The sequence below is a fragment of the Anopheles gambiae genome, chromosome 2, assembly GCF_943734735.2.
Source record: "Anopheles gambiae chromosome 2, idAnoGambNW_F1_1, whole genome shotgun sequence".
In the NCBI taxonomy this organism is placed as follows: Eukaryota; Metazoa; Arthropoda; class Insecta; order Diptera; family Culicidae; genus Anopheles; species Anopheles gambiae.
The window spans coordinates 2,642,445-2,665,865 of NC_064601.1; the positions used below are offsets into that span (position 1 = coordinate 2,642,445).

The 23,421-nt window shown below is 51.8% G+C and overlaps 7 protein-coding genes across 9 annotated transcripts; 2 read left to right on the forward strand and 5 right to left on the reverse strand.

Annotated features, from left to right (window-relative positions):
- Nucleotides 1-65: 65 nt before the first annotated feature.
- On the reverse strand, nt 66-1,841 carry LOC1281880 (probable mitochondrial glutathione transporter SLC25A40). 2 transcript variants are annotated; one of them, XM_321850.4, is made up of 4 exons: nt 1,526-1,832; nt 1,249-1,424; nt 327-1,157; nt 66-235 (listed from the first exon to the last, which is right to left on the reverse strand). In XM_321850.4, exons 1-4 carry the CDS (start codon nt 1,653-1,655, stop codon nt 233-235), a joined length of 1,140 nt encoding a protein of 379 aa, XP_321850.4. In that variant the 5' UTR covers nt 1,656-1,832; the 3' UTR covers nt 66-232. The 2 variants fall into 2 exon arrangements, with proteins under 2 accessions (XP_321850.4, XP_061507915.1); XM_061651931.1 differs by having other exon boundaries at nt 66-1,157; nt 1,526-1,841.
- A 278-nt stretch (nt 1,842-2,119) lies between these two features.
- On the forward strand, nt 2,120-8,609 carry LOC1281879 (SAFB-like transcription modulator). Of its 2 annotated transcripts, none has more exons than XM_061651893.1 (8): nt 2,120-2,352; nt 2,513-2,890; nt 2,971-3,151; nt 3,225-3,315; nt 3,379-3,413; nt 4,092-5,394; nt 6,391-6,528; nt 6,606-8,609. In XM_061651893.1, the coding sequence occupies exons 1-8, from the start codon at nt 2,128-2,130 to the stop codon at nt 7,495-7,497; spliced, it is 3,243 nt and encodes a 1,080-aa protein (XP_061507877.1). In that variant the 5' UTR covers nt 2,120-2,127; the 3' UTR covers nt 7,498-8,609. The 2 variants fall into 2 exon arrangements, with proteins under 2 accessions (XP_061507877.1, XP_321849.6); XM_321849.6 differs by having other exon boundaries at nt 6,609-8,609.
- Nucleotides 8,391-10,427, reverse strand: LOC5667582 (mannose-1-phosphate guanyltransferase beta). Its single transcript, XM_001689315.3, has one exon. The coding sequence runs from the start codon at nt 9,937-9,939 to the stop codon at nt 8,830-8,832; it is 1,110 nt and encodes a 369-aa protein (XP_001689367.2). The 5' UTR covers nt 9,940-10,427; the 3' UTR covers nt 8,391-8,829.
- A 5-nt stretch (nt 10,428-10,432) lies between these two features.
- LOC11175477 (geranylgeranyl transferase type-2 subunit beta) lies at nt 10,433-12,218 on the forward strand. The gene is made up of 5 exons (XM_003435754.2): nt 10,433-10,526; nt 10,706-10,845; nt 10,919-11,023; nt 11,102-11,461; nt 11,542-12,218. The coding sequence occupies exons 2-5, from the start codon at nt 10,843-10,845 to the stop codon at nt 12,070-12,072; spliced, it is 999 nt and encodes a 332-aa protein (XP_003435802.2). The 5' UTR covers nt 10,433-10,526; nt 10,706-10,842; the 3' UTR covers nt 12,073-12,218.
- LOC4577301 (transmembrane protein 256 homolog) lies at nt 12,062-13,025 on the reverse strand. Its single transcript, XM_001238549.2, has 3 exons — nt 12,790-13,025; nt 12,399-12,698; nt 12,062-12,327 (listed from the first exon to the last, which is right to left on the reverse strand). The coding sequence occupies exons 1-3, from the start codon at nt 12,880-12,882 to the stop codon at nt 12,184-12,186; spliced, it is 537 nt and encodes a 178-aa protein (XP_001238550.1). The 5' UTR covers nt 12,883-13,025; the 3' UTR covers nt 12,062-12,183.
- Nucleotides 13,026-13,105: 80 nt separating this feature from the next.
- Nucleotides 13,106-14,349, reverse strand: LOC1281875 (Bardet-Biedl syndrome 5 protein homolog). Its single transcript, XM_321845.6, has 2 exons — nt 14,222-14,349; nt 13,106-14,168 (listed from the first exon to the last, which is right to left on the reverse strand). Exons 1-2 carry the CDS (start codon nt 14,275-14,277, stop codon nt 13,190-13,192), a joined length of 1,035 nt encoding a protein of 344 aa, XP_321845.5. The 5' UTR covers nt 14,278-14,349; the 3' UTR covers nt 13,106-13,189.
- Nucleotides 14,350-14,410: 61 nt separating this feature from the next.
- Nucleotides 14,411-16,474, reverse strand: LOC1281874 (RNA polymerase II-associated factor 1 homolog). The gene is made up of 3 exons (XM_321844.6): nt 16,304-16,474; nt 14,929-16,191; nt 14,411-14,854 (listed from the first exon to the last, which is right to left on the reverse strand). Exons 1-3 carry the CDS (start codon nt 16,369-16,371, stop codon nt 14,482-14,484), a joined length of 1,704 nt encoding a protein of 567 aa, XP_321844.6. The 5' UTR covers nt 16,372-16,474; the 3' UTR covers nt 14,411-14,481.
- Nucleotides 16,475-23,421: the final 6,947 nt, after the last annotated feature.

The following is a 23,421-nucleotide window of genomic DNA, read 5'->3' on the forward strand; positions in this document are numbered from 1 at the left end:
TTTACTCTTTTAAATACTTTTCGAATAATTCTTTTGACAAAAAAAGGAAAACAGAACGAAATCAGTTGGACCAACAAATGACTAACAATTTATTGTACACGGTGGCGGCAATCAGTTGCGCTGCAGTTAGTTGCAGCAGCACGTGTTGTTGTGCTTTTCTCACATTCCGCAACCAGCGCGCGCGTGAGATTGTGAGGGGAAGGATGCGTGAGATGAGGACGCTTGCCAAATGTTACTGGAGATTGAAAAAAAAATTGTTCTTCTTCTTAGTACTTGTTTATCTGGCGTGCGCGATTAACGAGCGAAGTGGAGGAACTGCTACTAACCACGGAACCGTCGCCGGAACCGGACGCCACTCGGTCCTTGCGCTCCTGGTAGCGCTGCACATTGTAGCGGTAGAAAAAGTTCTTGCCATACTCGAACGATGCGATCATGATGGCGCACGCCGGTGCCACCTTGACCAGGCGCGGCGTTAAGCCCGCGAACAGCCCCCGGATACCGTTCATCTGGAATATCCTGCCCATCGTCTCGAACGTACCGATGGATCGGACGGGTTTCTTGGGCCCGGCCCCTTTGCTGTCACCGTTCTGCGCGTACAGGAACTGCTCCCCGAACGCGATCTGCTGGTGCGTTTTGACCACGTCGAACGGTACGGTGAAGAAGGCGGCCACCCCGCCGGAAATGGCACCGCCGGCGAAGCTGAACGCAAACGTCGGTTGGCTGACGTTGAAGTGCTTCTTGAACGATTCGTACGTCGTCCAGTAGATGCCGCTGAACGGCACATCGCGCAGAATCGTGGGAAAGAATCCTTTCCACAGCCCCAGAATGCCCTGCACCCGGAGCATGCTCCGGAACGCCTGCCCTACCTCCCGATAGCTCAGCTTCTCCGACTGCATCTTGGTGCGGATCAGCTCGAGCGGATTCACGATGGTGACGGCGAGCACGCGGGCCGAGCTGCCGGCCAGCAGGGGCAACCAGATCGGCAGCTCAGCGTCCCGCCCTTTCCTTCTTTGGTACAGTTCCTTCAGGCGGATGCGGAATTGTTCGTACGCAACGAAGTAAATGACCGTCGTGGGCAGGGCCAGTATCAGCGTGGGCCCGAGCCCGGACCAGAGCGACGGGACGCCCTCGTAGCGACTGATTTTGGTAAACGCATCCTAAAATGGAGGGGATATAGAGCGGAACAAGCAGAAACACAAGCATTACAGCCGAGTCGCATTGATGCCTTCCCGTTCGCTACTTGCTTACGATCGTTCCGGTGAAGTGTAGGGGACGCTTGCTGATTGTCGCCGGGGCCATCGGACCGTTCGGACCGCAGGGACAGATATGATCCATCAGCCCGTTGCAGTACAGATAGCATTTGTTTGATATCAGTACCTTCTGTTGTGCCTGCAGGCGAGTCTTGACCACGTCCAGTGGAGTCACTGCAAGGAAACGTGGAAACGGTCGGTTGAGTGGATGAGTTTGCACAAATTAAAGCACCACCACGTGATTGCATCATCTACCGGCCGGGCGGGAAACTTACTAAATAGCGACGTTACCAATGCACCGCTACAGGATGATAGTATCTGCTGATAGGGTCGAATCCGAAAGCGGCTGTCGTCCATATCTTCTCCTGGCGCTACTGCGACACTGCTGCCCACACTGCGAGCCATTGTGCGTTTTTCTGCTGGGTTTGATTTCACAATACGCGCGTTGCGGCTGAAGAATGCTCTCGATGGGTAAACTTTTTCAAGGGTTAATTAGAAACATCTTGGCGATACGTAAAAGTACGTTTGCAGTAGAAAATAGAACGAGTGCACCAGCGAGTGTGGACTATTGACAGAAGCAATCTGGTGAAATAAACAACCAGAGGTGGTGGTCTCGCACGTGCAAGCAAGGCTCCAACACGTCCAGCGTTATCGAAGGACAAGTTCGATGTGGGTTCGAAGCAAAATACTTTGAGAAATATTCTCTTTCTACTTTGAAAATATTTTTCCAACATTTCAGTCACTTTTCTTCATGATTTCCACTCTTTTTGTACATTTATTTTAGAGCAACTGGTTGCGAGTGGAGCATATCTGTCAAACTGAATGTCAGTTTGATGACGTTTGAAAATAGTTGCAGCCCAACCTGTCACGTCATGTAATGTGCTGTGCGCGAAGAAAAAGAAGATTAGATGCGAAGGGAAAATCGGCCAAAGCTGATGCTTGGTGTGAAAATTGGACCGTAAATTCGCGTACAAACATGACGGAAACGCCCGAAAAGCGAAAACTCAGTGAACTGCGCGTGGTGGACCTGAAGCTGGAGCTGGAAAAGCGTGGAAAGGATGGCAACGGTGTGAAAAATGTGCTTCTGGAGCGGCTCACTCAGGTACGGAGGGGCCTACTCTCGCTCCGAAGGGGACGCCATATTGGATGGGCATGAAAAATGGATGTTTTTTTTTCGCATCCCTTTGCCATGCGCTCGCCTCTGCAGTGCTGAATGATTGCGATTGATCACATGCTGCTTACCCATTGTTTCTTTTATACAGACGTTGCGGGACGAGGGGCTCGATCCGGAGACGATGGAGTTTGAGATAGCCGCTGGCAAGGCGTCCGTGAAGAAGGTGAGAGCTAGCACGGGCGGTAAGACGGATGAAGAATCGGGCAGCACTGCGGATGCGGCGGCCAGCAGTGAGCAGAATGCTGATTCAACGGAGACTAGTCAGCCGGCCGAGGATAGCAAAGCGTCGGACGAAGAGCCAGCTGTCGAAAATGGAAAGGGAACGGAGGAGAAAGAGGAGCAACTAAACGGAAAGGCCACTGACGCAACGCAGCCAGAAGAGAGTGTGGAGAAGGAATCGGAAGCTGCGGAAGAGCCGGCACAGGAGAAGGTCAGTGTAGAGGAGAAGAAGGACGAATTCGTGAAGGTAGGTACCGGATGTGTGAAGGGGAGGGGTGAATGCACTGCAACGGTCTAACGGGGAACTTTCGTGGTTGAATGTTGTAGCCAACCGAAAGTGTGCCGCAGGAAAAGGTGGTGGCCCCGAAGCAGGAAGAAAGCAAGCCCGTGGATCTGAAGGAAGACTCGAAGGAAGCGGACAATGAGGACTCCCTGAACCTTACGATCGGCGAGGAGGATGAAAAGTTGCTTCACGATAGCAACATGGAGGTAGAGCAGAAGGAGGAAGGTGAGTAACGTGGAAGGCTCCTATCCGTATAACGACCCCCGAAACATAAACATTTCCATCTTTCGCACTGTAGAGACGCAAAAGAAGGAACAATCGTCCGCAAAGGCTAAAGAAAATGCCTCCGAAGACTCGAAGAAAAACGACGACAAGCGAGAGGGAAAGATGTAGGTAGAAAGCCACAAAAAAGGGGCCGCAATGTCACTAATCCGATGCGTTTTCCTTTCCAGCGAGAAGAGCGTGGTTACCTCCAGCACGGAGAAAGGTAATGTTGAACGTCGCTTTGGGTTGCTTAACGTCGGTGCGAATTGTATTATGTGTGTGCGCGATTCTGTTTTTTGTTTAAAGAGTCATAGCTTGTTGTTATTTGTTTTTGATTTGTGGTATGATTTTGGCGTGTGAAAAAATAGCTGTTAAGATGTCAAATGAAGGTAGTCGTCCCGAAACTGTACCATCTATGGAATGGAAGTGTACGATCCTGGATAGAGACGCGTTTTGCTATACTTTCCTGTTTTGTTCGATTGATTCATCATTGATTTGTTGCAATAGTGCACCATTCTGTGTCCCGGGCGGGCTGTGAACCACAACCGTGCGATCCGTGTAATACACAACACTTGTGCAGAGGGCAAACGGGCAAGAGGGGATAATACTCTCGTCGGGCGAAGTGGTACCATGCGCGTCGAATCTTCCTCCCTCCACTGGTGGCACTGGTGGTGCAACCCTGTATCTTGAACCAGATGTTGATGTCCCGGTGCACTTCTTGGTAGAATACGAGAGAGTAAGAGAGAGAGAGAGAGTCGAGAGAAAGAGCTACGATGAGAGACGAACCGAGGGTGTCATCGAGTATCACCGTGCGAGCGAGATGATTGGGTGTACTTGTTCAATAATCGTTCTATATGTTGTTGTTCTATATTTTTGCTCGGATACGCGAAATATATTACAGACGGCGCGGCAACTAAAACAACAGCATCATCATCATCATCGTCAACGGCAGCGTCGTCGAGATCGGGAGGCGAAAAGGCGACGACAGCGTCGCCCGCCAGCACCACCAACTCCACCGCCGCCTCCGCCAGCACCACTGCCGGCGGCGACGATAAGACGAAGGGAGGAGGAAGCACGGACGGTGGCAGCGGCTCCGCCGCGAACGTGAGCCGCAACCTGTGGGTATCGCGGCTGTCCTCGCTCACCCGGGCCACCGATCTGAAGCAAATCTTTTCCAAGTACGGCAAAGTGATTGGCGCCAAGGTGGTCACCAACTCGAGGACGCCCGGGACGCGCTGCTACGGGTACGTCACGATGGCCTCCGCCAAGGACGCGACGGAGTGCATCAACCATCTGCATCGCACCGAGCTGCACGGTCGGCTGATTTCGGTGGAGCGCGCCAAATCGGAGCTGGGACCGGCGCGCTCCTCGTCCACGGGGGCGGACTCTTCGTCGGCGAAGGCGACCACCGCATCGAGCAGCAACGCATCCGGCAAGGGTTCCGGGACCGGGGGCAAAAGCGACACGAAACCGAAATCATCTTCTTCCACGTCCAACAGCGACAAGAAGAAGAATGGCGACGTTTCGAAGACGAGCGCCAACGCCGCCGACAAGGATAGGAAACCGGCGCCGAAAGATCGCGCCAAACCAGCGACAGCAGCAGCACCAGCACGTCCAGCACGAGCTCCGGCGTCCGACGGTAAACGCCCATCAACTGCCGGGGGAACAGGTACATCGCGGTCTGGCGGCGCATCCGGGACCGGAGGTGAGAAGAGTGGAGGAGGAGCGGCAGCAGCACGCAAAAGCACCGACAACGTGGCCGCGTCGGCCGGTCGCCGTAGCCGTGATCGGAGCCGCTCGTCCCGCGATCGCCGCTCAAACACGCACGGATCGTCGTCGCAGGTGCGGGACCGGCAGCAGCGCAGCCGTGGCAGCAGCCGGGGAGCGGCAGGCCCCAAGGAGCGCGACTCGCGCGAGTCGCGTGAGGTTCTGTCTTTGCAGAAGATACGCGAGGAACGGGAGCGCCACCGGCTGCGCGAACGGGAGCGGCAGCTGCGCGAGGAGGAACGCCGCCGGCGGGAGATCCGCGCCCGGCAACGCGAGGAGGAGGAGCGACTGCAGCGCGAGCGGGAAAAGCTGGCCGCCGAGCGCGAGCGTATCGAAAAGGAGAAGGCGGAGCTGCTGCGGATCGTGCGCGAGCGGCAGAAGCTCGAGCGGGAGAAGATCGAGCTCGAGCATCTGGAGCTGAAACAGCAGCAAAGGAAGTACGGTTGCAAATTCATACATATTTCACCCCCCAACAAAACACACACATTTACCTTTCATTCTAGATTTCTCGTTAGAGTTACGGTTTCCGTTTCTACCGTCTGTTTGTTTATTTAAATAATACTCCCTGCTACTCATCCAAATGATGGTACCGTGTACAGGGAATCGTTTCCCCCTAGATTTCCCAGATTGAGGGAATTGAGTGAGCGATGCGCCGTGTGAAGTAGTGTTTGAGGCAACTTGTTAGGAAATGTTTACAACAGTTGCCACCCAGCTGCTAGACGTAGAAGCAACAACTGAAGCTATTCCAACAACGAGACGGCATAATTGCATGTGTGTGAACTGGCAACACTGAAATCAGACATTTAAGTAATCGACGAGCCTGCTGAGATCCTTGTTCTCGCCGTTTCATCAATCTTCCGTGAAAGTGCTGTGCCAGACGACTTGAAAAGACATTTCTTCATATCCCAGTGTGACTGACCAGAGCAACGAGATGGAGTCAACGTTAAAAAGCTAGACCGCAGAGCTGCTGTGTGCCATCTGTCGACTACCGTTCGAAGAAGAGGTCTTCGCCGTGCAGAGACTTTCCCAAATCCGAATGCAGAGCAGTGTGAAGGAAGTTAGAGGCGTCCCCGGTGTCGGTGTGCCGCGACCATGTTGTGTCCGACGTAGTCAAAGCTTGCAGAGTGATACGAAATCTTCGAAGCTCTTGAGACGTTTTCAGTGTGTGCTAAGTGTAAATGCCGTGCTTCTGAATCCGGTTGAGAGCAGCGAAAGTGTGAAATATTAAGCCGCCAGCAGTTGTAGGACGTTGGATGGGCGATGCAACCCGCCCGCCAAGCGTCCAAAGATGAGCTGGCTGTCCGAAGTTGCATTTTAACAAATTTCTTTCCCCCTTTTTTACCACGAGGTCTTCCCACCAGACACATCGAATGGCTAGCAAATGCATGTTATTAATATTTACCCACCTGTTTACCCACCCGAACCCATTCCAGGATCGAAGAGGCAAAGAGGTCGCTGAAGCGCCCGTCAACCGACCGGTATGATGATGATCGCAAGCGGCCCGCACCCGACAGGCGCGTTGAAGCACCACCGCCACCGAGGTTCGATTCTTCGATCACCTCCAGTTCCGGGTAAGTCTCCAATAGTGGTTTGGAAAAACTGTTTTCCTCTCGTTACTGACGGTGTGTTCCGTTGTGGTCGCTTTTAGTAGACGCTCCAACTACGACCGCATTCCGTCGACCGACAAGAAGAGTCGGTTGGACGATTACCCTGCATCGTCCTCGTCCTCCTCCAAGCGCGATGACTTCCGAAGGGACACCTTCAAGCGGGGCGATGATTACAGGCGCGGTGGCGACGACTACAAGCGCGGCGGAGACGACTATAAGCGCAGTGGAGATGACTTTAAGCGCGACTCGCGCGATGACTACAAATCGAGCGGCCGTTCGGGCGATGACTATGGCAAACGGGACAGTGGCTACAGCAAGCGCGATCTAGATCGTCCCATCTCCAGCTCGTACGATAGCCGTGGAGGCGGTGGTGGTGGCGGCGGTGGCAGTGGCCTCCTTTCGCAATCGCTAAGCAAGGAGGGCCGCTACTCGGATCGCTCGAATGACTATCGCGGTGGCGGCGGAGGCATCAGTGGCAGTAGCGGTGGCGGTCTGAACGGTGGAAGCGGCGGAGGCGGTCGTGGCGATGATCGCGATCGCAACAATTCCTCCAGCAGCCGGTACGGTAACGATCGTACGAGCGGCGGAAATGGAACGGCTTCCGGTGGCGGCAACTGGCACAGCAGCGCCGGCCTGTCGCAGATCAGTGGAATATCGTCGCTCGGCAATTGGGGCGATAAGACGAACGATGGGGGAAGCGGTGGTGGTGGTGGCTGGAGAAACATGGACAACGGCCAGGATCGGTACGATCGGACGTACAACGAGCGCAAACCGATGCCAATGTCCTCCGGCGGTGGTGGTGGTGGCGGAGGGGGAGGAGGTGGCTTTATGGATCAGTCGCGCCCGAATCAGTTCATGGGCGGCAGTGGAGGAAGGCCCCAGGACCGGTACGGCCAATCGATGTCCAACCGGTTCGACAACGGTCGCTACTAATCGGCACACCGCTGTGTTCCATGCTGTCGAAAGGTGTATATGGTTTAACGATTGTAAGGCATCCATTTTCTTAGCGTTTAAGCAACGGAGAACAATCACCGGCATCAGTCTTTCTTTTTGTTTCGTATTTTTCCTACCACTGAGGGCAGGAAGTTTCCTACATACACACACACGCACGCGCGCGTAAAGGCGTGTTCCCTCTATAATAAGCCCTGTGATTGTGCACTCGAACAGGGGCTCCGGAACGGAACCGGCACAGGGAAGCCGGGTGGAGAATGCAAGTACTGCAAGTTATTTAGATGTTAGCTACAACACTACAGCCGCAAAAACCTAATAAGTGTAGGTTTTTAATATTGTAAAATAGACACAGCCTGAGACATTTTAAAACTACCCTTACCTTAACTTTACTCTTTGTTCTTTTAATCTTCATACAATTCCCGATCAAAAAGCGCGCAGTCCATGGTTGTAAAGCCAAAGAACAAATGCAGAAATTACAAACAAGGCCAGGTCTTTAACTCCTAATTGGGCTTAGACTCCTTGGGTTTAATTCCTTCCCAAGACAGTCAGTCCTTGGGCACGTTGATTAGGTCGCACGACGACTTGACGACTGCACCAAGGGACTGACCAATTGCAGTATATAGATGGTTCAAAAAGAGCAGACAATTGAACAATTATCACTAACCGTAGAGAGGACAGTTCCCAGAGACAGTTCCACGTACACAGTAATGCTAATCTAATCTACTTTCTATCTGTCTATTATCATACTGCCAAATCGATTGATATTACAACATCCATTAGCCATCGGAACTCTGAAACTACTCCCGCGCCAATTTCCCCGTTTCGGACCACAATCCACAGCAACGATCTGTTCTTTTCGAATAGACAGTGTGGGGTTTTGTTTTCTTCTTTTATTTTGGAATGCAAAATATATAGTACACAGATTATTCGAGTTTCCTAACGAGGTCTGTGCTACTGGCCCAATGTGAAGTGTGTGAGGAAACGACACACGAATGAACACACGATTAGAAAAAATATATAAAACGGCATCTTCAAAGTTTCCACTAAATTAAAAGCTAAATTGGAAGAATCGTGAGGACGTGTGTTCACCCGTTCGTTCATAAAAAAACAAAACATGTTCCATTCGATGGGGATTTGTAATATGGTAAAACAAGAATAAAACTACCTTAAGAAAAGAAAACATAAAAACGACGTTCAGCAGCATCTTCCTCCCCTTCCGCCCCTCCGCTCGATAGGCACAGAAACCGGTTCTTGGGGTTGCTTTCGGTGGATGTCGACACGCGGCTCACCTCTCCTGCCCTGCCCCCTTGCGCTCTACATGATGATCTGCGGCTCGGGAACGCTCAGCGCGATGCTTTTGTGTGGCAGCACCTGACCACCGTTGATGTAGATTTCGTCCTTCACGATCACGTCCTCGCCGAGCACGGTCGTGCCTTCGAGCCGTACCCAGCGGCCGACGACACAGCGCCACCCGATAATGCAGCTGTCCAGCCAGGAGTGTGACTTGATGATGGCGTCCTTCAGGATGGTGCACCGCTTGATGCACACGCCGTCCTCGATGACCACGTTCGGGCCGATCGTGACGTTCGGTCCGATGCGACAGCCGGCCCCAATCTTGGCGGTCGGATCCACCAGCACGTTGCCCACGAACCCGGCCGGTCCGCTGTACAGCCGGTCCGGTTGCCGCTGGCGCAGCGAGGTCAGGTAGAGGCACATGCCGGTAAGGAAGTCGCGCGGCTGCCCAATATCCATCCAGAACCCGTTCAGCTCGAACGCGTACAGCTCCTGCTCGTGTGACATGACCGGGAAGATCTCCTTCTCGATCGACGTTGGCTTCAGCTCGATCCGGGCCAGGACGGACGGGTTGAGCACGTACATGCCGGCGTTGATTTTGTTGCTCACGAACTCCTGCGGCTTCTCGATGAAGCTCTTGATGCAGCCGTCATCCGCGTACAGCACGACGCCGTACTTGGACGGTTCCTCGACACGTGTCACCACGATCGTGCCCTCGCGCCCGTGCCGCCGATGGAACTGCTCCAGCTCTTTGAACGGAAAGTCACAGATGATGTCGGAGTTGAGCACGAAGAACGGTTCGGTGCTTTCGGCGAGGATGGATTTGGCCAGCGCCAGCGGGCCGGCCGTGCCGAGCGGTTCCGTCTCGTGCGAAAAGATCAACTTGACGCCGAGCCGCTCGACCTGGGCCGACAGTTCCGCTTCCATCTGTTCCGCCCGGTACGATACGGCCAGTATGACCTGGGTTACGCCCGCCTCGACCAGCGCCTCGATCTGGTGCAGCAGGATCGGCTTGTTAGCAAACTCGACCAGCGGTTTCGGCGTGCTGAGTGTTAGCGGCCGCAGCCGCGTACCGTATCCGCCGACCAGGATTAGCGCCCTCATTCCGTCACCCTTTCCGACGACACCCATACCTCTGTTTGCGCGGCACGACTTTCTTCAAACAAAGTAGGCAGGCAGGCACAGGTGACACGTAGCCAAGCTTCAGCACCTCACAACGGCGGGACGACGAGTTCGTTCTTATAACCGGGTGGCAGGCTTTGTTATCAGTTAAAACTCTGTTTCGTGCGCTTAGCTGCGAACGCTTTCGTAGAACAGGTATCTGTTGCGGATTTATCTACCAGAAGAAGTTTCACAAAATTTTCTAATTCCACCAACTATCAGGCACACAAGACGCACAGCAAAAACTCATTAGCACTGCCCTTCGTTCACGAGAACGTATCAGCGAGTCAGCGGAAAGCAAGTGTCGGTTCGTCGTTGGTCGCAGTGAATCATTTGGTCAGATGTTTACTTTGAGCGTTTTTTTTCTTTCTCTCGCTCGCTTTTGCTTTATTGGGCGGTGAAAAAATGTAATCAAAAGGCCAGCGTTTGTTTGTTGACGTTTTAACAATTTTCGTGTCACTTTGCTGTCATTTCGGCGTGCGATGTTTTTGGACGTTGGCGCACTCCGACATCGCGGATGGAAAAGAACATTTCCGCGAAAATGGGTGAATTTTAAGGTATCGTGAGGTTGGAATTAATTCTTATTTGAAATTAGACATCGATTTTCTTTGCTCCGAAAGCATACAATACAAAGTGTTTAATTAAATTGCGAAAAATCCTGCCATTCCTGCGCGAGTACATCCCTGGGTGCGGTTGATCGCGTTAAATGAATTTGACATTTCTTTGTTTTTCTAAGGTCATTCGTAGAAAAAGGGAACGGAGAAATTAGCAGGATCGCATTGAAAATCTCGACCACGATTAGCGCACCTGCATTGGCCGCGGAACTAGAGTGCAGCAACAGCCACGTTTGGAGGAGATATTTTGTGTTCCGAAATGGTAAGCAAGCGTTGAACCAACACACCAACAGCAAAAGGGCCAAACTAATACGTGCATTTCATTTGCTCGGTAGGCATTCACCTCGAACGATGTGAGAATATCCGATGACTCGAAGGAATTGCACTTCAACAAGCATGTGGACTACATTGCAAACCATGGCAACGATAAGAACGACTACGTGAGTATTGCAGCATTGTTCTGGTTGCTTTGATGGGAATCGCTAATCGCCCTTCCCGCACCGAATGGCCATTGGTAGGAGTACTGCATGACCGAGTTTCTTCGGATGTCCGGAATTTACTGGGGCGTGACGGGGCTGGATCTGATGAACGAGCTCGGCCGGCTGGACAAAGCGTCGATTATCGAGTTCATCAAGAAGTGCCAGTGTCCGGTGACGGGTGGCATCGCTGCCTGCGAAGGTCACGATCCGCACATGCTGTATACGCTGAGTGCGGTGCAGATACTGGTCATCTACGACTGTCTGGACGCGATCGATACGGACCTGGTAGCAAAGTATGTGGCCTCACTGCAGCAGCTGGACGGAAGCTTCTTCGGGGACAAGTGGGGCGAGGTGGACACTCGGTTTTCCTTCTGTGCGGTGGCCATTCTGAGCTTGATTGTAAGTGTTGTCGACGTGATAGGGCTGCTCTATGGTTCCGGTCCTTTAGCTAATGTTTGCTTCCTCTCTCCCCAACAAAGGGTCGAATGGACGTGATGGATGTGGAAAAGGCGGTGACGTTCGTCATGTCGTGCTGCAACTCGGACGGTGGCTTCGGATCGAAACCGAACGCGGAAAGTCACGCCGGATTGATCTACTGCTGCGTGGGCTTTCTCTCGATAACGGATCAACTGCACCGGCTCGATTGTGAGCGGCTGGCGTGGTGGCTCTGCGAGCGACAGCTGCCGAGCGGTGGCCTAAACGGACGGCCGGAGAAGCTGCCCGACGTTTGCTACTCCTGGTGGGTGTTGGCGTCCCTCACCATCATCGGCCGGTTGCACTGGATCAGTTCGGAGAAGCTGGAGAACTTTATCCTCTCGTGCCAGGACGCGGAGACGGGCGGATTTGCGGACCGTACCGGCAACATGCCGGACATATTTCACACCCTGTTCGGGCTCGGTGCGCTGTCCCTGCTGGGCGACAAGCGGCTGAAACCGGTCAATCCTACCTTCTGCATGCCACAGTACGTGATCGAGCGGTGCAATTTGAAGCCGAAGGTAATCGTGCTGTAAGCGTCGCTTTATTTTATCAATTCATACATCAAACGCGACTATACACTAAAGTGGATCATGAAACACGTTGAAAATGCTCTGCTCTTGCTTTCCCCTCTGTTGTTAGTAAGCTTAGATAATAAAAGACAGCCATCCAAAGATCAAAAGGAAGCCACCCATCGGCGTGAGCCGGACCACGCTGCGATCGTTGGTGAACGCCACGTAGTAACATGTGCCACAGAAAAGCGTCATTCCCGAAGCCATTAGTGCCGTCGTCTGGTCGTGCGGGAAGAGAGAAAGTCAGAGAGAATGTTCTGCGCGTAGTCCAACAATTCGAAATGACTTACCAGATACGGACGTCGTGCAAAGGGGGCAGCCAGAAGGGCCAACGAATGGATGAAGTGATACCGGTTGGTCATTTCAAATATCTGCTTCGGGTCTCGTTCCTGTATGTCCTCGTCCTTCGGCGTGAAATGGTAGTGAGCTCCATAGGCCCCGAGAATGACTGCTGCCGCACCGCTCAGTCCAGCCAGTCTCACGATGTGCCGATTGTGGCCCAGCAGCTTCCACATCGGTGGCAGCGCTTGTTCGACCACCGCTTTGGTGTGAGTTGCCGCCGTTTGCGTTACGGCTTTCGGTTTCAGGCCCTAGCGGGGAAGGACGACATCCAGGGACAAAATCACAATGGTCGCAGGAAGCGATGGACAAACAGTTTGTTCAACTGCTGATAATACTTACCGCAGCTCTGGCTCCTTGCGCTGCCATGGACCACACGGTGCTGGAGACGGGATTGTTGAAGAGGACATAGTTTACGGCATCATTTACACCCATTTTGCGGCAGAATTATACGTTTGCTGTTGTGAAATGAGCTATTTTTGCACCGTTTGTTGTGGATAAACGAATTGTCATTGTTGGTTGGGCGAGTTTAGAGGTTGTAGTTGATTTCTTCGTGTGTGAATCTCCAGCAACGGACCGAATCAAAGTGTCCTGGCGAAGTGGTTCCTGCTCTTGTAAATTGATAAAAACGGTACGATATCATCTCGATGCTCCTCTTTACATGCTGGCAACCACTTCTGCTAAAATGTCTTCTAATTTTTGTAGAAAATAGTGTGCGTTTCAGGAACTACAGCGGAGCTTACTACTGGGTGGGAAGTACATCCCACAGGTCCTTTATCGTGTAACCTTCCTTCAGCGATTCCATGGCGAAACCCAGCTCCTTGCAGTAGACCGGTTTCCTTTTCGAACCATCGCCCGTAGCCGTATCCGCCAGGTAAGCCGTAAACTTGGAATTTATGTCACCACCGGGCGTGGAATCGAGCTCCTCAATGTCGTCAGCCGATTCCGTTGGGGCGCGTTCGCAGTCGGCCGGCGCTTCGTAAAACACCCCAAAGACGGGAGTTTCCGTGTAGACGCTGTGCAGCGAAAGCAGCTCCTTAAACACGTCCCCGAGCCGGTCCGCCGGATCGATGCGAAAACCGAGCACATACGAGCCGGCCGTTTCGAGCGTTTGGATCACCAACGCCGGTCCGTACTTGGATTCGCGAATGCGCAAACTGGCAATCTGCATGTACGGCAGCGATATGTTGAAGCTGTTGTTCATCTCGGCGTACCACACGAGGCGCACGTTGCTCACGATGAGGATGCCCAGATTGCCCTGATCGCTGGACAGGTTCCAAACGCCGCTGATGGTGTTAAAGATCTGCTCCTGCGGTTGGACTTGCAGCTGGCCCGACACTACCACCGAAGAGCGCAACTTTAGCTCCCGGTAAATGGTAGAGGCCTGGTACAGCCGGTACACGTCGAAGATGGAGGCAAAATGTTTCGTATTGGACGCGGTTAGGTTGGTGAATATGAACTCGAACCGGGAGTTGGAACCGACGCTCAGTATGTACAGGGCTTGGGTTGTTCCGCGCACCTTCGAAACGACCGTTTTCGTGTTCATCGTCAGTATGCAGGAGAAGCCCACGGACAGGCTGAACCGATGAGACGTGACCGAGTACCAGATGAGGCGCAGGTTGGTCACCAAAATTCGACCGCAGTCCCCACTGTTGCCCTTCGTGTCTTCGACCGAGTCAAGGACATCGAGTACAACTTCGCCGCTGCGTATGGTTTTGTAGCTGGAAGGAAGGATGGGAATTAGGCTGGGAAACACCAACGGGCAGTTGCTTACATTGAGGGAATGTCGAATTTCACCTCCCTGTCCTCCCAAACGGGCTTTTGATTCATTTCGCGTCCCTAGATGGTGTTCACTGGCGTGTACAAACACTCCATTACCAACCGAGTTTCTTGGTTGTGTATCGCGAACTGAGTTGTCATCACCATGGCAACTACCAAAAGCCACTGTAGCGAAGCCACAACATTGTGCCATAGTCATTGAAGTTTATTGTATTGCATAGAAATGTAAAAAGGGCTTGCGCTTTCGCGTAGAACTTATTCCGACTCACTGCCCGAACGGCTGGCCGATCCACTGCGCGAACCTCCGTCGGGAGTGCCGGAACGGCTGCGTGATCCAGATCCCGAACGGGAGCCCGAACGTGAGCCCGAACGCGAGCGAGAGCGGGAGCGGGACCGAGACCCGGACCGGGAACGAGATCGCGAACGGGATGCCGATCCGCGCTGCGATCCAGATCGGGAACGTGAGCGAGAAACGCTGCGACTGCGGCTGCGAGTTGGCGAACGACTTCTAGATCCGCTGCGACTGCGACTACCCGAACCGCTGCGACTGCGGCTGCGGCTACGGCTACCCGACTTTGATCGGCTGCGACTTCTCGAAACGGATCTCGACTGAGATCTGGTACCGGATCTGAAAGAGATGAAGGATGCAGCAGCTTGTAAATACTTTCTCCGTGAAATTATTATTCGCCTGCACACACATACCTTGATCTGGATCGCGACGAGCCGGAACGGTGCGATCCCTGCGATCTGGACCGCGACCGGCTGCCCGAACGACTTCTATCCCGACTTTCGCGCTTCGCCTTTTCATCGTCCTTACCGTCTCCGCCCTTGCCCTCGCCCGCCTGCGTTTGGCTTGCTTGCGCTTCCTCCTCGTCCTCCTCCTCTTCCTCTTCCTCCTCGATGTCTTCGTCGTCCTCTTCGCCGGCCGGCTCAAGCTGCCGCTCGCGATAGCGCTGCATACGGTGCTCGGAAGCATTGAGCGGGCGATGCTTCACCACCAGCTTCGTGTTGCTCTGCTGCTGAGCGTTCTTCTGCCGACGCTTGCTCAGCCGGACGCGCGTCTCCAGCTCGTTGTAGTAGATACCGTCCGGGCGCAGCACAAGGTAGTAGTTTTCCTCGTACCCCTTCGACGCCTTGCTCTTCACGTTCCAGTTGTACTCGCGGGCCATCTTGTACTCGTACTCCTCCTCATCCTCGTACAGCGTTTCGTTGACCAGATCGCGGCGCCGCTTCTCGAGCGTATCGTCCGTCGGCAGGAAGTACGCCACGAACTGCTCGCCACTCTCGTCCATCACGCCCCGAATCATGGCCTGCGACATCTCCTCGATCTGGGCCGGCACGTTCTTGCCGCTCGGGGCCGGATCCGAATCGAAAATGACCTGCGCGCACGGATACTTCCAGTTGGCAAAGTCCGGGAAGACGGGCATGATCTCCACCGGCGTCACGCCCGGCTTGCTGTAGTGCGTCGTGATCGGCTTGGTGTTGTCCTCGAACGTTTTCTCGATCGCCTTGATCTGTGCCTCCCGGTCCATGTACAGTGTCTCCTCGCGCAGACTCTTCTTCACGTTGAAACCCACCTTCGCCTCCACCTTTTCCATCGTCTGCGGGTTGAAGCGCGTCTGCTCGGTCGAGATGTACTCCGACTTCCGCAACCAGGACACGCTCTTCGCATGGCGGCTGCTGCGCATCGAGTCCTGCGGCGTGTGAATGTCCTCCTCGAGCAGCTTCTCGTCGGCCGGATCGAGCTGGGCCGAATGGTCGATCTGGTACAGGTCCCGGTTGATCAGATCGATGGTGACGCCCAGATCGTGCTCGGTAAGCACCTCGTAGCGATAGTTCCGCTCCAGCGAGGTCGGATTGTACTGGATGAAGCGGTCATTCTCGAACGGGTACGTGATGAACTTCAGATCGAACGGAATGTCCGGCAGCGTGTTGCAGTATTTCACCCGGGAAATTAGCTCCGACCTAGCGAATGGAATGGGGAACAACGGAAAGCAACAACAAGCACCATGAAGCGGGACGGTAGCGTGGGAGCGCTTGTTTACAATTGCGTCGAGGGTGGTTTTCGTACGCTTACCTGCGCTCCTGCTGACGAACGGGACGCTTATCAGCTCCGTTCGCACCGTTTTGCACGGTCGGCGCCATCGTTGGTGGCAATTATTTGGTAATTGTAACAAAACTTATCGCACTTTGCTCCGCGTTGTTATTGTGGACCGCTGTCAAACATCCCGAGCGGAGAAATGAACTCCGCATCTGTGAATATAAACGTGCGCCAAGTTTCGAAGTTCGAAACTGTAATTTATCGGTTTTCGAAGATATCTTTTCAAATTCATTCAAACTTGCAAAACGGAAAAAAGGAAACATTTTTTGCATGAATGCTTGTGTATGTAAAGCATTGAGCATAGTTCATTGTGCTTCTTATGTCCTAAAAATGTAAATTTATTGACCCAGGATGTTTTAGCTCAAATTTAAATCTCGCCAACCTCTCGTCGCCTTTGCGGATGGGTCGTTTGTTCGTTGGCTAGTGTTGAGGAATTTCCACTCCATCTCCTGATGTTGTAATTTTTAACCCTTACTTGAATGGCGTACTTTAACTGCATAAACCTTCTGTTTTGCTTACATCAAGCGTCCGTACGGTATCGTTTATTGTAGCCGATTTTTTCAACATTAACGAGTTTGAAAAGAGCTTCTAATGAGCGTAGCATTTTGGAGTGTTTGAAAAACTATACCCGTGTAGTTGGAAGTGCTGTTTTTTAGTATGCTGTCTCCCTACTATTGCTAAACGAGCCAAAACTTTATCTTTCCATTCGGTGCAGCATACTCCAATGCTCGAATGATCCGATACGTTTGTTACGAAAGCGATGTAGAACGGCACAGAAACACCGAGACACACACACGACCATGCCCTCGAACGACTTCATCGGTCGATCTGCTCTCAGTGCAGCGAATCTCCCGGCGCCCGGTGGTTGAAATTGAACGAAAAGTTATAATTTACTAAGTAAATTGTATCCTACTCATCCGTCGCGTCGTGTATCTGTGCTTGCAGCACGTCTTCACTCACTCAGTCTCAGTCTGTGTGCCTTAATTCGCCGTTTCGCAAAGGCCATGCCGGCCGCCAAGTTGCCGCATCGAGCAGGGGGAGTCGAGGATCCGGGCTTCCGTCGCATCGGCAGTTGCCGTTTACGAAAGGAAGTGTTTCAATTTGCAAATTGAGGAAACCGCCAGCAACCCAGTACCACCGGTGCGGTGTACTTGTGGAAATACTGCTTGTATTTCTCGATGTTCTCAAGAACGCCGGTTGTCCTGGTTGCTCTTGCTGACGTTTATTGCTCATATATACAGCGCGTTCCGTGCGCGTTGGGTTTTGGAGGATTTTCCCCCATCGATCGGCGACCGTGCCTGTCGGACGACCCAGGAGTAAGTAGGAGGTCAGCGGAATGTCTTGGAGTGTGGTACGGGTGAAAAGTTTTTCCAAGGCAAAAGTTTCTCCTCGCAGCCCGTGTGTAAACCGTCAGCTTGTCGTACAAGCACCCCGTCGATCCTCTCCCCAATCTAAAGAGGACCAAACGGAGCAAACTTCAGACCTCTGTTGGCCGACCGCAGCTGCCGGAAACGTGCATGGATACATATATCAATCGTCGCCGCCGCTTGAACACATCCCCCTTCATGGCTCTTCATTTGCATCACACGCACACCTTAGACGCACGAGGCCGGAAGCACTCGAAAACAACATAAACTTTTGCCGCTGACTGCTTGGAAAATCGGCCCCGAGCGAGCAGTGTGTTGTTGCGATTTCTTCCCTTGGCGTTGGGTTGAAGAGCATCAGCAAACCCTCTTGAATGCTGCTTGTCGAACTGTTGTTGTGCTGGTCCACGATACCTTCTGGATACGCTGGTACAGCCAGGGAGGGGGCACAGTCTCCGGAACGTGTGTAAACTACAATGTATGTACTCGGATCTGCAAAGCATTCTCGTTACTACTACTACTACTACGGTGTTGCATCTACACCGGTTGCGAAGATGTTTTGGGTGAGTGATCGCTTCAGAGTGGTAAAAGCTTCTTCAGTCTGCCTAGCGGTGCGGCTTCTGCTGCATAACCGACTCATGCAACCATGCAGCAGCTGTCCCAGGGAAAAACCCCTCCGTCACCCGTCACCGGCAAACCACGTGATAATTGGATTTTTGGGTAACGTACCTCACGATTCTAAACACCATCGACAGCAGGACCCGCTGAATGTGCTGTGTGTCGCTTTTGCATGGTATTTTAGGATGGGAGCTATTTTTACATTGCACGTTAGTGAGCTTTCGATGACGGTGCGATTCTTCAATGCATGGAAAACCCTGCTCAGTTGCGGGGCTTGTAAAAAGGGACGAAAAGGGCGTTTTTTCGCTGTCTAAATAGATATTTGCATAGTTCTTGGACGAGAACAGGAGCGCTACACCAACATCAGCGCTCGGCTAAAGCTTGTTTATGATGTGCACTACCACACCGGGGAAGTAGTGTTTGGCACATGGCACGATCTATTTCACCAGCATTACATGGCGCTTTCCGTTCCGCACTGGAACCACCGTGTGTGTTGCGGGCATGAAGTGTAAATCAAACAGGTTTGGTGTGTGTTTCGATGGGGGCATTGCATTACTTTACGAAAATAATCCACACAAATTATTATTCGAACAAAGCGTATCATTGTTGGTCATTCATTTCCCAGCGGAACAGGGTTGAATTTTGAGAGGTAAAACTAAACGGGGTTTGATATGAAATATGTGTTTTACTGTTTCCTTTTTGAAGAACCTTCGCTTTGCAAACACAGCTGCGATAGTGCTGCACAGTTACTGATGGTACGAGGAATCACCCCTTTAACCGAATGCCACGTGGTCGATGTTAAATTCTGTGGTAAATTCTGCGCAACAAAACAAAAGAATCTACCCGCAGAGGGGCGATGGTGTGACCGCAGGAAAGCAAACCGAACGACCAACACACAGGGACCTATTCTGTTCATTCAGAGCCTAATTTTCTCTCTTATCCGCTTCGCGGCCGATTGAGAGGGCGAAAGAAAAAGTTTTTGCGCAAAATGGGTACCAAGCGGGGTGCTGAAAACAATCAAGCGCTGAAGATTGTTGAAGCGACGGAAGAAAAAAGTCGTCCGGTAAAAGCAAAAGCAAAGGTAAAGATAGAGGTGACAAAAAAGAAAGCCTAAAACACATTGCGAGGTGTGAATTTAATCGTGTTTAATTATGTCCTTTCAGCGCGTAAACAAAAGGCAAAGGGACAGAACCTTCCCGACCGTTCTCATCCCAAGTGTCGCACGCATCTGGGGGGTGGTTAGGAAGCGGACAGAGGCGAAGGAGTTAAGAAACAAAAGCAAAAGGGTTAAGTGGCAGACAGGTTGGGTGAGTCTTTTTGTTGTAGATGTTGTTGGAAAACATTTCAAGTAGGGATAATGGTGCAAATGTCACGGGGACCGTGTTTTACCAGGACCAAGGGAATTCGCGCTCTCCTTGTTTCTTTCCCCACCTTTTTGGGCCCATTCAGTTCCCAGTGGGTGTGAGGTGTGTGTTTTTTTTAATTGTCTCATTTGTTTGCATACGCCACGAACGAATGGTAGGTAAGGAGCACATTGCACGACGACACAAGAGATATGCAGCGGAAAACAGGAGACGGAGGAGAAAAAAGTGATGCTCGCAGTAAGAGAATTTAATAAAGCACACGCTTCCGGAGTTTGGAAAGTGCTGCTGGCGCCACTTTAATTGACTTCTGCCTTCTGCCAAAACTCTGCCGTTGTCATTCCAGCACGCTGACAAGTGATGAAATTGTGAGATGCGTGTGTGTGCTGCGTAGTTTTTTGTTTGCGTAATATCGTGGCATACTTTGACGTTGCACGGGCGTGAAAGGGCTGAAGAAGTTGTGATTTGCTGAAACGTGCGATTGCTGGAACGCCAGTACGATAAGAGATAGGGCAGGTTAATTTGAATGTATCTTACCGTGTTACTGTTATACGTTGTAGGGTGATTAAATTAAAGAGCTAAGCAAAATTGGGCACGTGATTTATATTCGCTCATTTACTCGCTCATTGAGAGACACCTATAAGAGCAATCGGTAAGCGCACTGCTGATGACAGCTTTGGAACGTACGGGATTCGGTCACCAGTTCGAATCTGGAATAAACCTTGCAACACATATTTCATATTTGAATCGTCGTACATGTTCCTGGAACCTGGGCCCTAAAGTGTAGTGTTTGATTGGGCTTGTATGAGAGTATGTGTGTGTGTGTGTGTGTGTGTAACACATATTCCAGTTTATGATTATCTCCACTCACTCCTCCCCATATACTAATACCCCCACGAACCGGAAAACGAATTTAGTTGGAAAATCTAATTCTCATCGCACCATGATGGGCGGGCGCGCATTTTCACATCGTGCATCGGATAGGAGAATTGGGCATTTTTGAATATGTGTTAGAACGGTTTGTTAGGGACGGACACTCCCCACAACACACACGACGGGGTTAAACGAGGCCGTCCCAGACCACACCCGCTTGACCATTTCCCGGTGGTGTGGCTGGCGGATTACGTATGAAGTGCGCTTTGTCGGAATGCCTGTGCTCACCTCCTGCGGGTGTGTGGTGTGTGTGGTGGATGGACACTAGTGGAACAATGATTGTCCAATTATTCCTCTACCGGGGGGGTATGTGTCCTGGTTTTTCCCCGTTCCCCATTTCTCATCTCCATCTGTGATGGTGAGGGTTTTGAGGGGGCTGTTTTTATTGATCGATGTAATTGATTTTGGGCCCGAAATGATCGCCGACCTGTGTTCTTTCTAGCTTTGCCACCATATCTTTTCATCCGCCAACGAGACGACGACCTGCCGGGCTGCGAGTGCGACCATATATGGCCACCGGTGGAGTTTCACGCGGTGGCGGCATCATTTCCACTCCCGTGTTTATCGGGTGCGCAAACGCCCCGATTTCCGTAGGAACAGGGCCGAAGCATAAAACGGGGTTTGCGTTGTGGGCTGTGTGCATGCTCTGAATGTATCATAAACATGGAAATTTTATTATTAAATTACGTCCGGTTTCAATTCGGCGGCTTTCGCAATTTGCTGCCCACGAGTGCCAGCTTTCCCCTTCTGCCCGGGGCACCGAGGGACTTTCGGGCCGATTACGATGTGTCCGTGTGTGTGTGTGTGTGAGCGGTGGTGAGCATGGCGGTGGGGTCAATGATCAAACGAAGAGCGTTCACACAATCACACAATCACTTCCACCCGGTCCATTTGGAGCCTGCTCCTGCTGGGTAGGTTGGCTGGCTCTCGCCACATGGATCAGGAATTCGAATTCGAGCCAAATTGAGTACGGCCCATTTAACTGTTTTCCTGCTATTGCTAATCAGCAAAAATGCGACCAAATGGTGTGCCGTCGCCTCGCGATTCCTCCCCACCCCCTCCACCTCTTGTCGCCCAGGCTTGTCGTGAATGGCCCCGTGTGTGTGTGGACGCACGTGTGCGGCTGATCAGTGCAGCGCCCGAGCGGCCGGCCCAGTGGCGGCGGCACCGTAGATAAAATAATGTGGTTCGGGTGATTAGGTTAAAACATAATATTGCACCAGAAACTGGGGAGGGTATGCTGCCGGTCCAGTGGGTCCCTCGGGCCTTTGTGTGTGTATGCTCCGTCATTGTTTCGATGGACTGGGGTAGGAAATAAAAGCCCTTACAATTAATTTAACAACATTGCACTCGAGGCACATTGTACGTTACCGGAGAAGGAGGAGACGGAGGAGCTGTTGGGGGTACTTGGCGGCGGTAGTGATGGAGCGGAAGCTACTCGTACTGGCGAATTTTCCGAGGTGTACCACTCTCTGCATGGCAACGCGTCATAATTCTTGGCGATATCATAGCAACCATGATGCGCGTGTGGACAGTAAGTGGGAATGGAGAGAGCAAGCGTGTTGTTGCGCTGCCTGTACTACTTGGGCGCTGATGAAAAGGCTCATTGTATGAACTGTTACGATAATTGAAGTATTTGTTTACAGGTTGCGGCTTCCGGGCACTGTTGTTTCATAATAGGGGCTTACCGATCGAAAATAAAAGCACGAAATCCGGCAGCAACTGAACTACATGGAAGCAGTTACTATTTATGATCCGTAACATGAACCCGAAAGGGGCTTTCTGAAGCCCCCCGCCCCTCTCCAGTACACAAACGCACGGTTGATTGGAGGTTCACTTTGCGCTAGTAATTGCCACTGTTCACCAGCCGACCATCATGCCGGCCAGAGTGTGTGTCAGCCACCGACGGAGTCTGAAGCCCGTGCTCTTTGGCCCTTGGACACACTTCACGCAGCAATCGTTTCGAGCGATACATTCCATACCCGTTGATGAGTATATCAATTTGAAACATGGCAACGTGGAATTGGAATTGTGGCGTGGAGTGTGTACTTCGAGTTCAAATTTACGTTTTCCAGGTTGATTAAAAGAAGAAGTGCGCACAAAATTAAATTATTTATTACGCGGTTGATTGGAGTTTTTGCTTTTTAATTTGCTGTCCGTAAGGTCGGGGTGAGTTGAAAGATTGACGGGATCAAACTGAACAGAGTGAAGTAATACATTTTGCGAATTAATTGTATCGCTTGCATTGCTGTACGGTTTGCACACGAAGAGGGACTTTGTGGAGCTAAACGCCCGAAGTTAGGCAATCCACGTTACAAACATGGCTTATGCCACCAAACGACCTCCAAACTCCCAACATTGTCGCACCGTTTATAGTTTTTTCTCTTCAATATGTAGTAATGTTGAAAAGACAGGTTCTTTGAGCAGTTAGTTTGAAGCATATTTCAAAGATTCGCTCAACTGAAACTGAACCTTTTGCTCTATGAATAGTGCGCGCACATCTTTGCACAATGATACTGTGCCGGCGACTGGTGCACGTTTGCAGCGGGTTTTTTTCTCTCCTTTTCACAGTAAAGAATGCATCTCAATGGTGCAACATTACCGTTAAATTCACCCTACCAACGCACCGCCATTGAACTTGCAAAAAAGGAGGTAGCAAAGGAAAAACTCCCCCCCGGGAATGACAAAGAAGTTGCTGGCGTTCGCTTCCTTTTCCAGCACAACCTTCACAGCTGCACCAGTGTCGGTAATGTCATTTTTTGTTTGTTGAGAAACTCCTCGGGAGCCGAGAAAGAATAGGGTTGGGTGTGTTGTGCTA

What these genes read in the sequence shown, in the direction of transcription:
- LOC11175477 (XM_003435754.2), top strand. An exon ending in GCAACGATAAGAACGACTAC is followed by an intron (nt 11,024 to 11,101) that starts GTGAGTATTGCA and finishes GGCCATTGGTAG; the next exon opens with GAGTACTGCATGACCGAGTT. An exon ending in TGGCCATTCTGAGCTTGATT is followed by an intron (nt 11,462 to 11,541) that starts GTAAGTGTTGTC and finishes TCCCCAACAAAG; the next exon opens with GGTCGAATGGACGTGATGGA.
- LOC1281874 (XM_321844.6), bottom strand. Translation starts at nt 16,371, where the DNA reads ATGGCGCCGACCGTGCAAAACGGTGCGAACGGAGCTGATAAGCGTCCC. An exon ending in GTTCGTCAGCAGGAGCGCAG is followed by an intron (nt 16,192 to 16,303) that starts GTAAGCGTACGA and finishes TCCATTCGCTAG; the next exon opens with GTCGGAGCTAATTTCCCGGG. An exon ending in TCGTCGCGATCCAGATCAAG is followed by an intron (nt 14,855 to 14,928) that starts GTATGTGTGTGC and finishes CATCTCTTTCAG; the next exon opens with ATCCGGTACCAGATCTCAGT.
- LOC1281880 (XM_061651931.1), bottom strand. Translation starts at nt 1,655, where the DNA reads ATGGCTCGCAGTGTGGGCAGCAGTGTCGCAGTAGCGCCAGGAGAAGAT. An exon ending in ATTGGTAACGTCGCTATTTA is followed by an intron (nt 1,425 to 1,525) that starts GTAAGTTTCCCG and finishes GTTTCCTTGCAG; the next exon opens with TGACTCCACTGGACGTGGTC. An exon ending in TACACTTCACCGGAACGATC is followed by an intron (nt 1,158 to 1,248) that starts GTAAGCAAGTAG and finishes CCTCCATTTTAG; the next exon opens with GATGCGTTTACCAAAATCAG.
- LOC1281879 (XM_061651893.1), top strand. Translation starts at nt 2,128, where the DNA reads ATGTGCTGTGCGCGAAGAAAAAGAAGATTAGATGCGAAGGGAAAATCG. An exon ending in TTCTGGAGCGGCTCACTCAG is followed by an intron (nt 2,353 to 2,512) that starts GTACGGAGGGGC and finishes TCTTTTATACAG; the next exon opens with ACGTTGCGGGACGAGGGGCT. An exon ending in GACAAGCGAGAGGGAAAGAT is followed by an intron (nt 3,316 to 3,378) that starts GTAGGTAGAAAG and finishes TTTCCTTTCCAG; the next exon opens with CGAGAAGAGCGTGGTTACCT.
- LOC5667582 (XM_001689315.3), bottom strand. Translation starts at nt 9,939, where the DNA reads ATGGGTGTCGTCGGAAAGGGTGACGGAATGAGGGCGCTAATCCTGGTC.
- LOC1281875 (XM_321845.6), bottom strand. Translation starts at nt 14,277, where the DNA reads ATGAATCAAAAGCCCGTTTGGGAGGACAGGGAGGTGAAATTCGACATT. An exon ending in AAATTCGACATTCCCTCAAT is followed by an intron (nt 14,169 to 14,221) that starts GTAAGCAACTGC and finishes CCTTCCTTCCAG; the next exon opens with CTACAAAACCATACGCAGCG.
- LOC4577301 (XM_001238549.2), bottom strand. Translation starts at nt 12,882, where the DNA reads ATGGGTGTAAATGATGCCGTAAACTATGTCCTCTTCAACAATCCCGTC. An exon ending in CGCAAGGAGCCAGAGCTGCG is followed by an intron (nt 12,699 to 12,789) that starts GTAAGTATTATC and finishes CTTCCCCGCTAG; the next exon opens with GGCCTGAAACCGAAAGCCGT. An exon ending in TTGCACGACGTCCGTATCTG is followed by an intron (nt 12,328 to 12,398) that starts GTAAGTCATTTC and finishes CCGCACGACCAG; the next exon opens with ACGACGGCACTAATGGCTTC.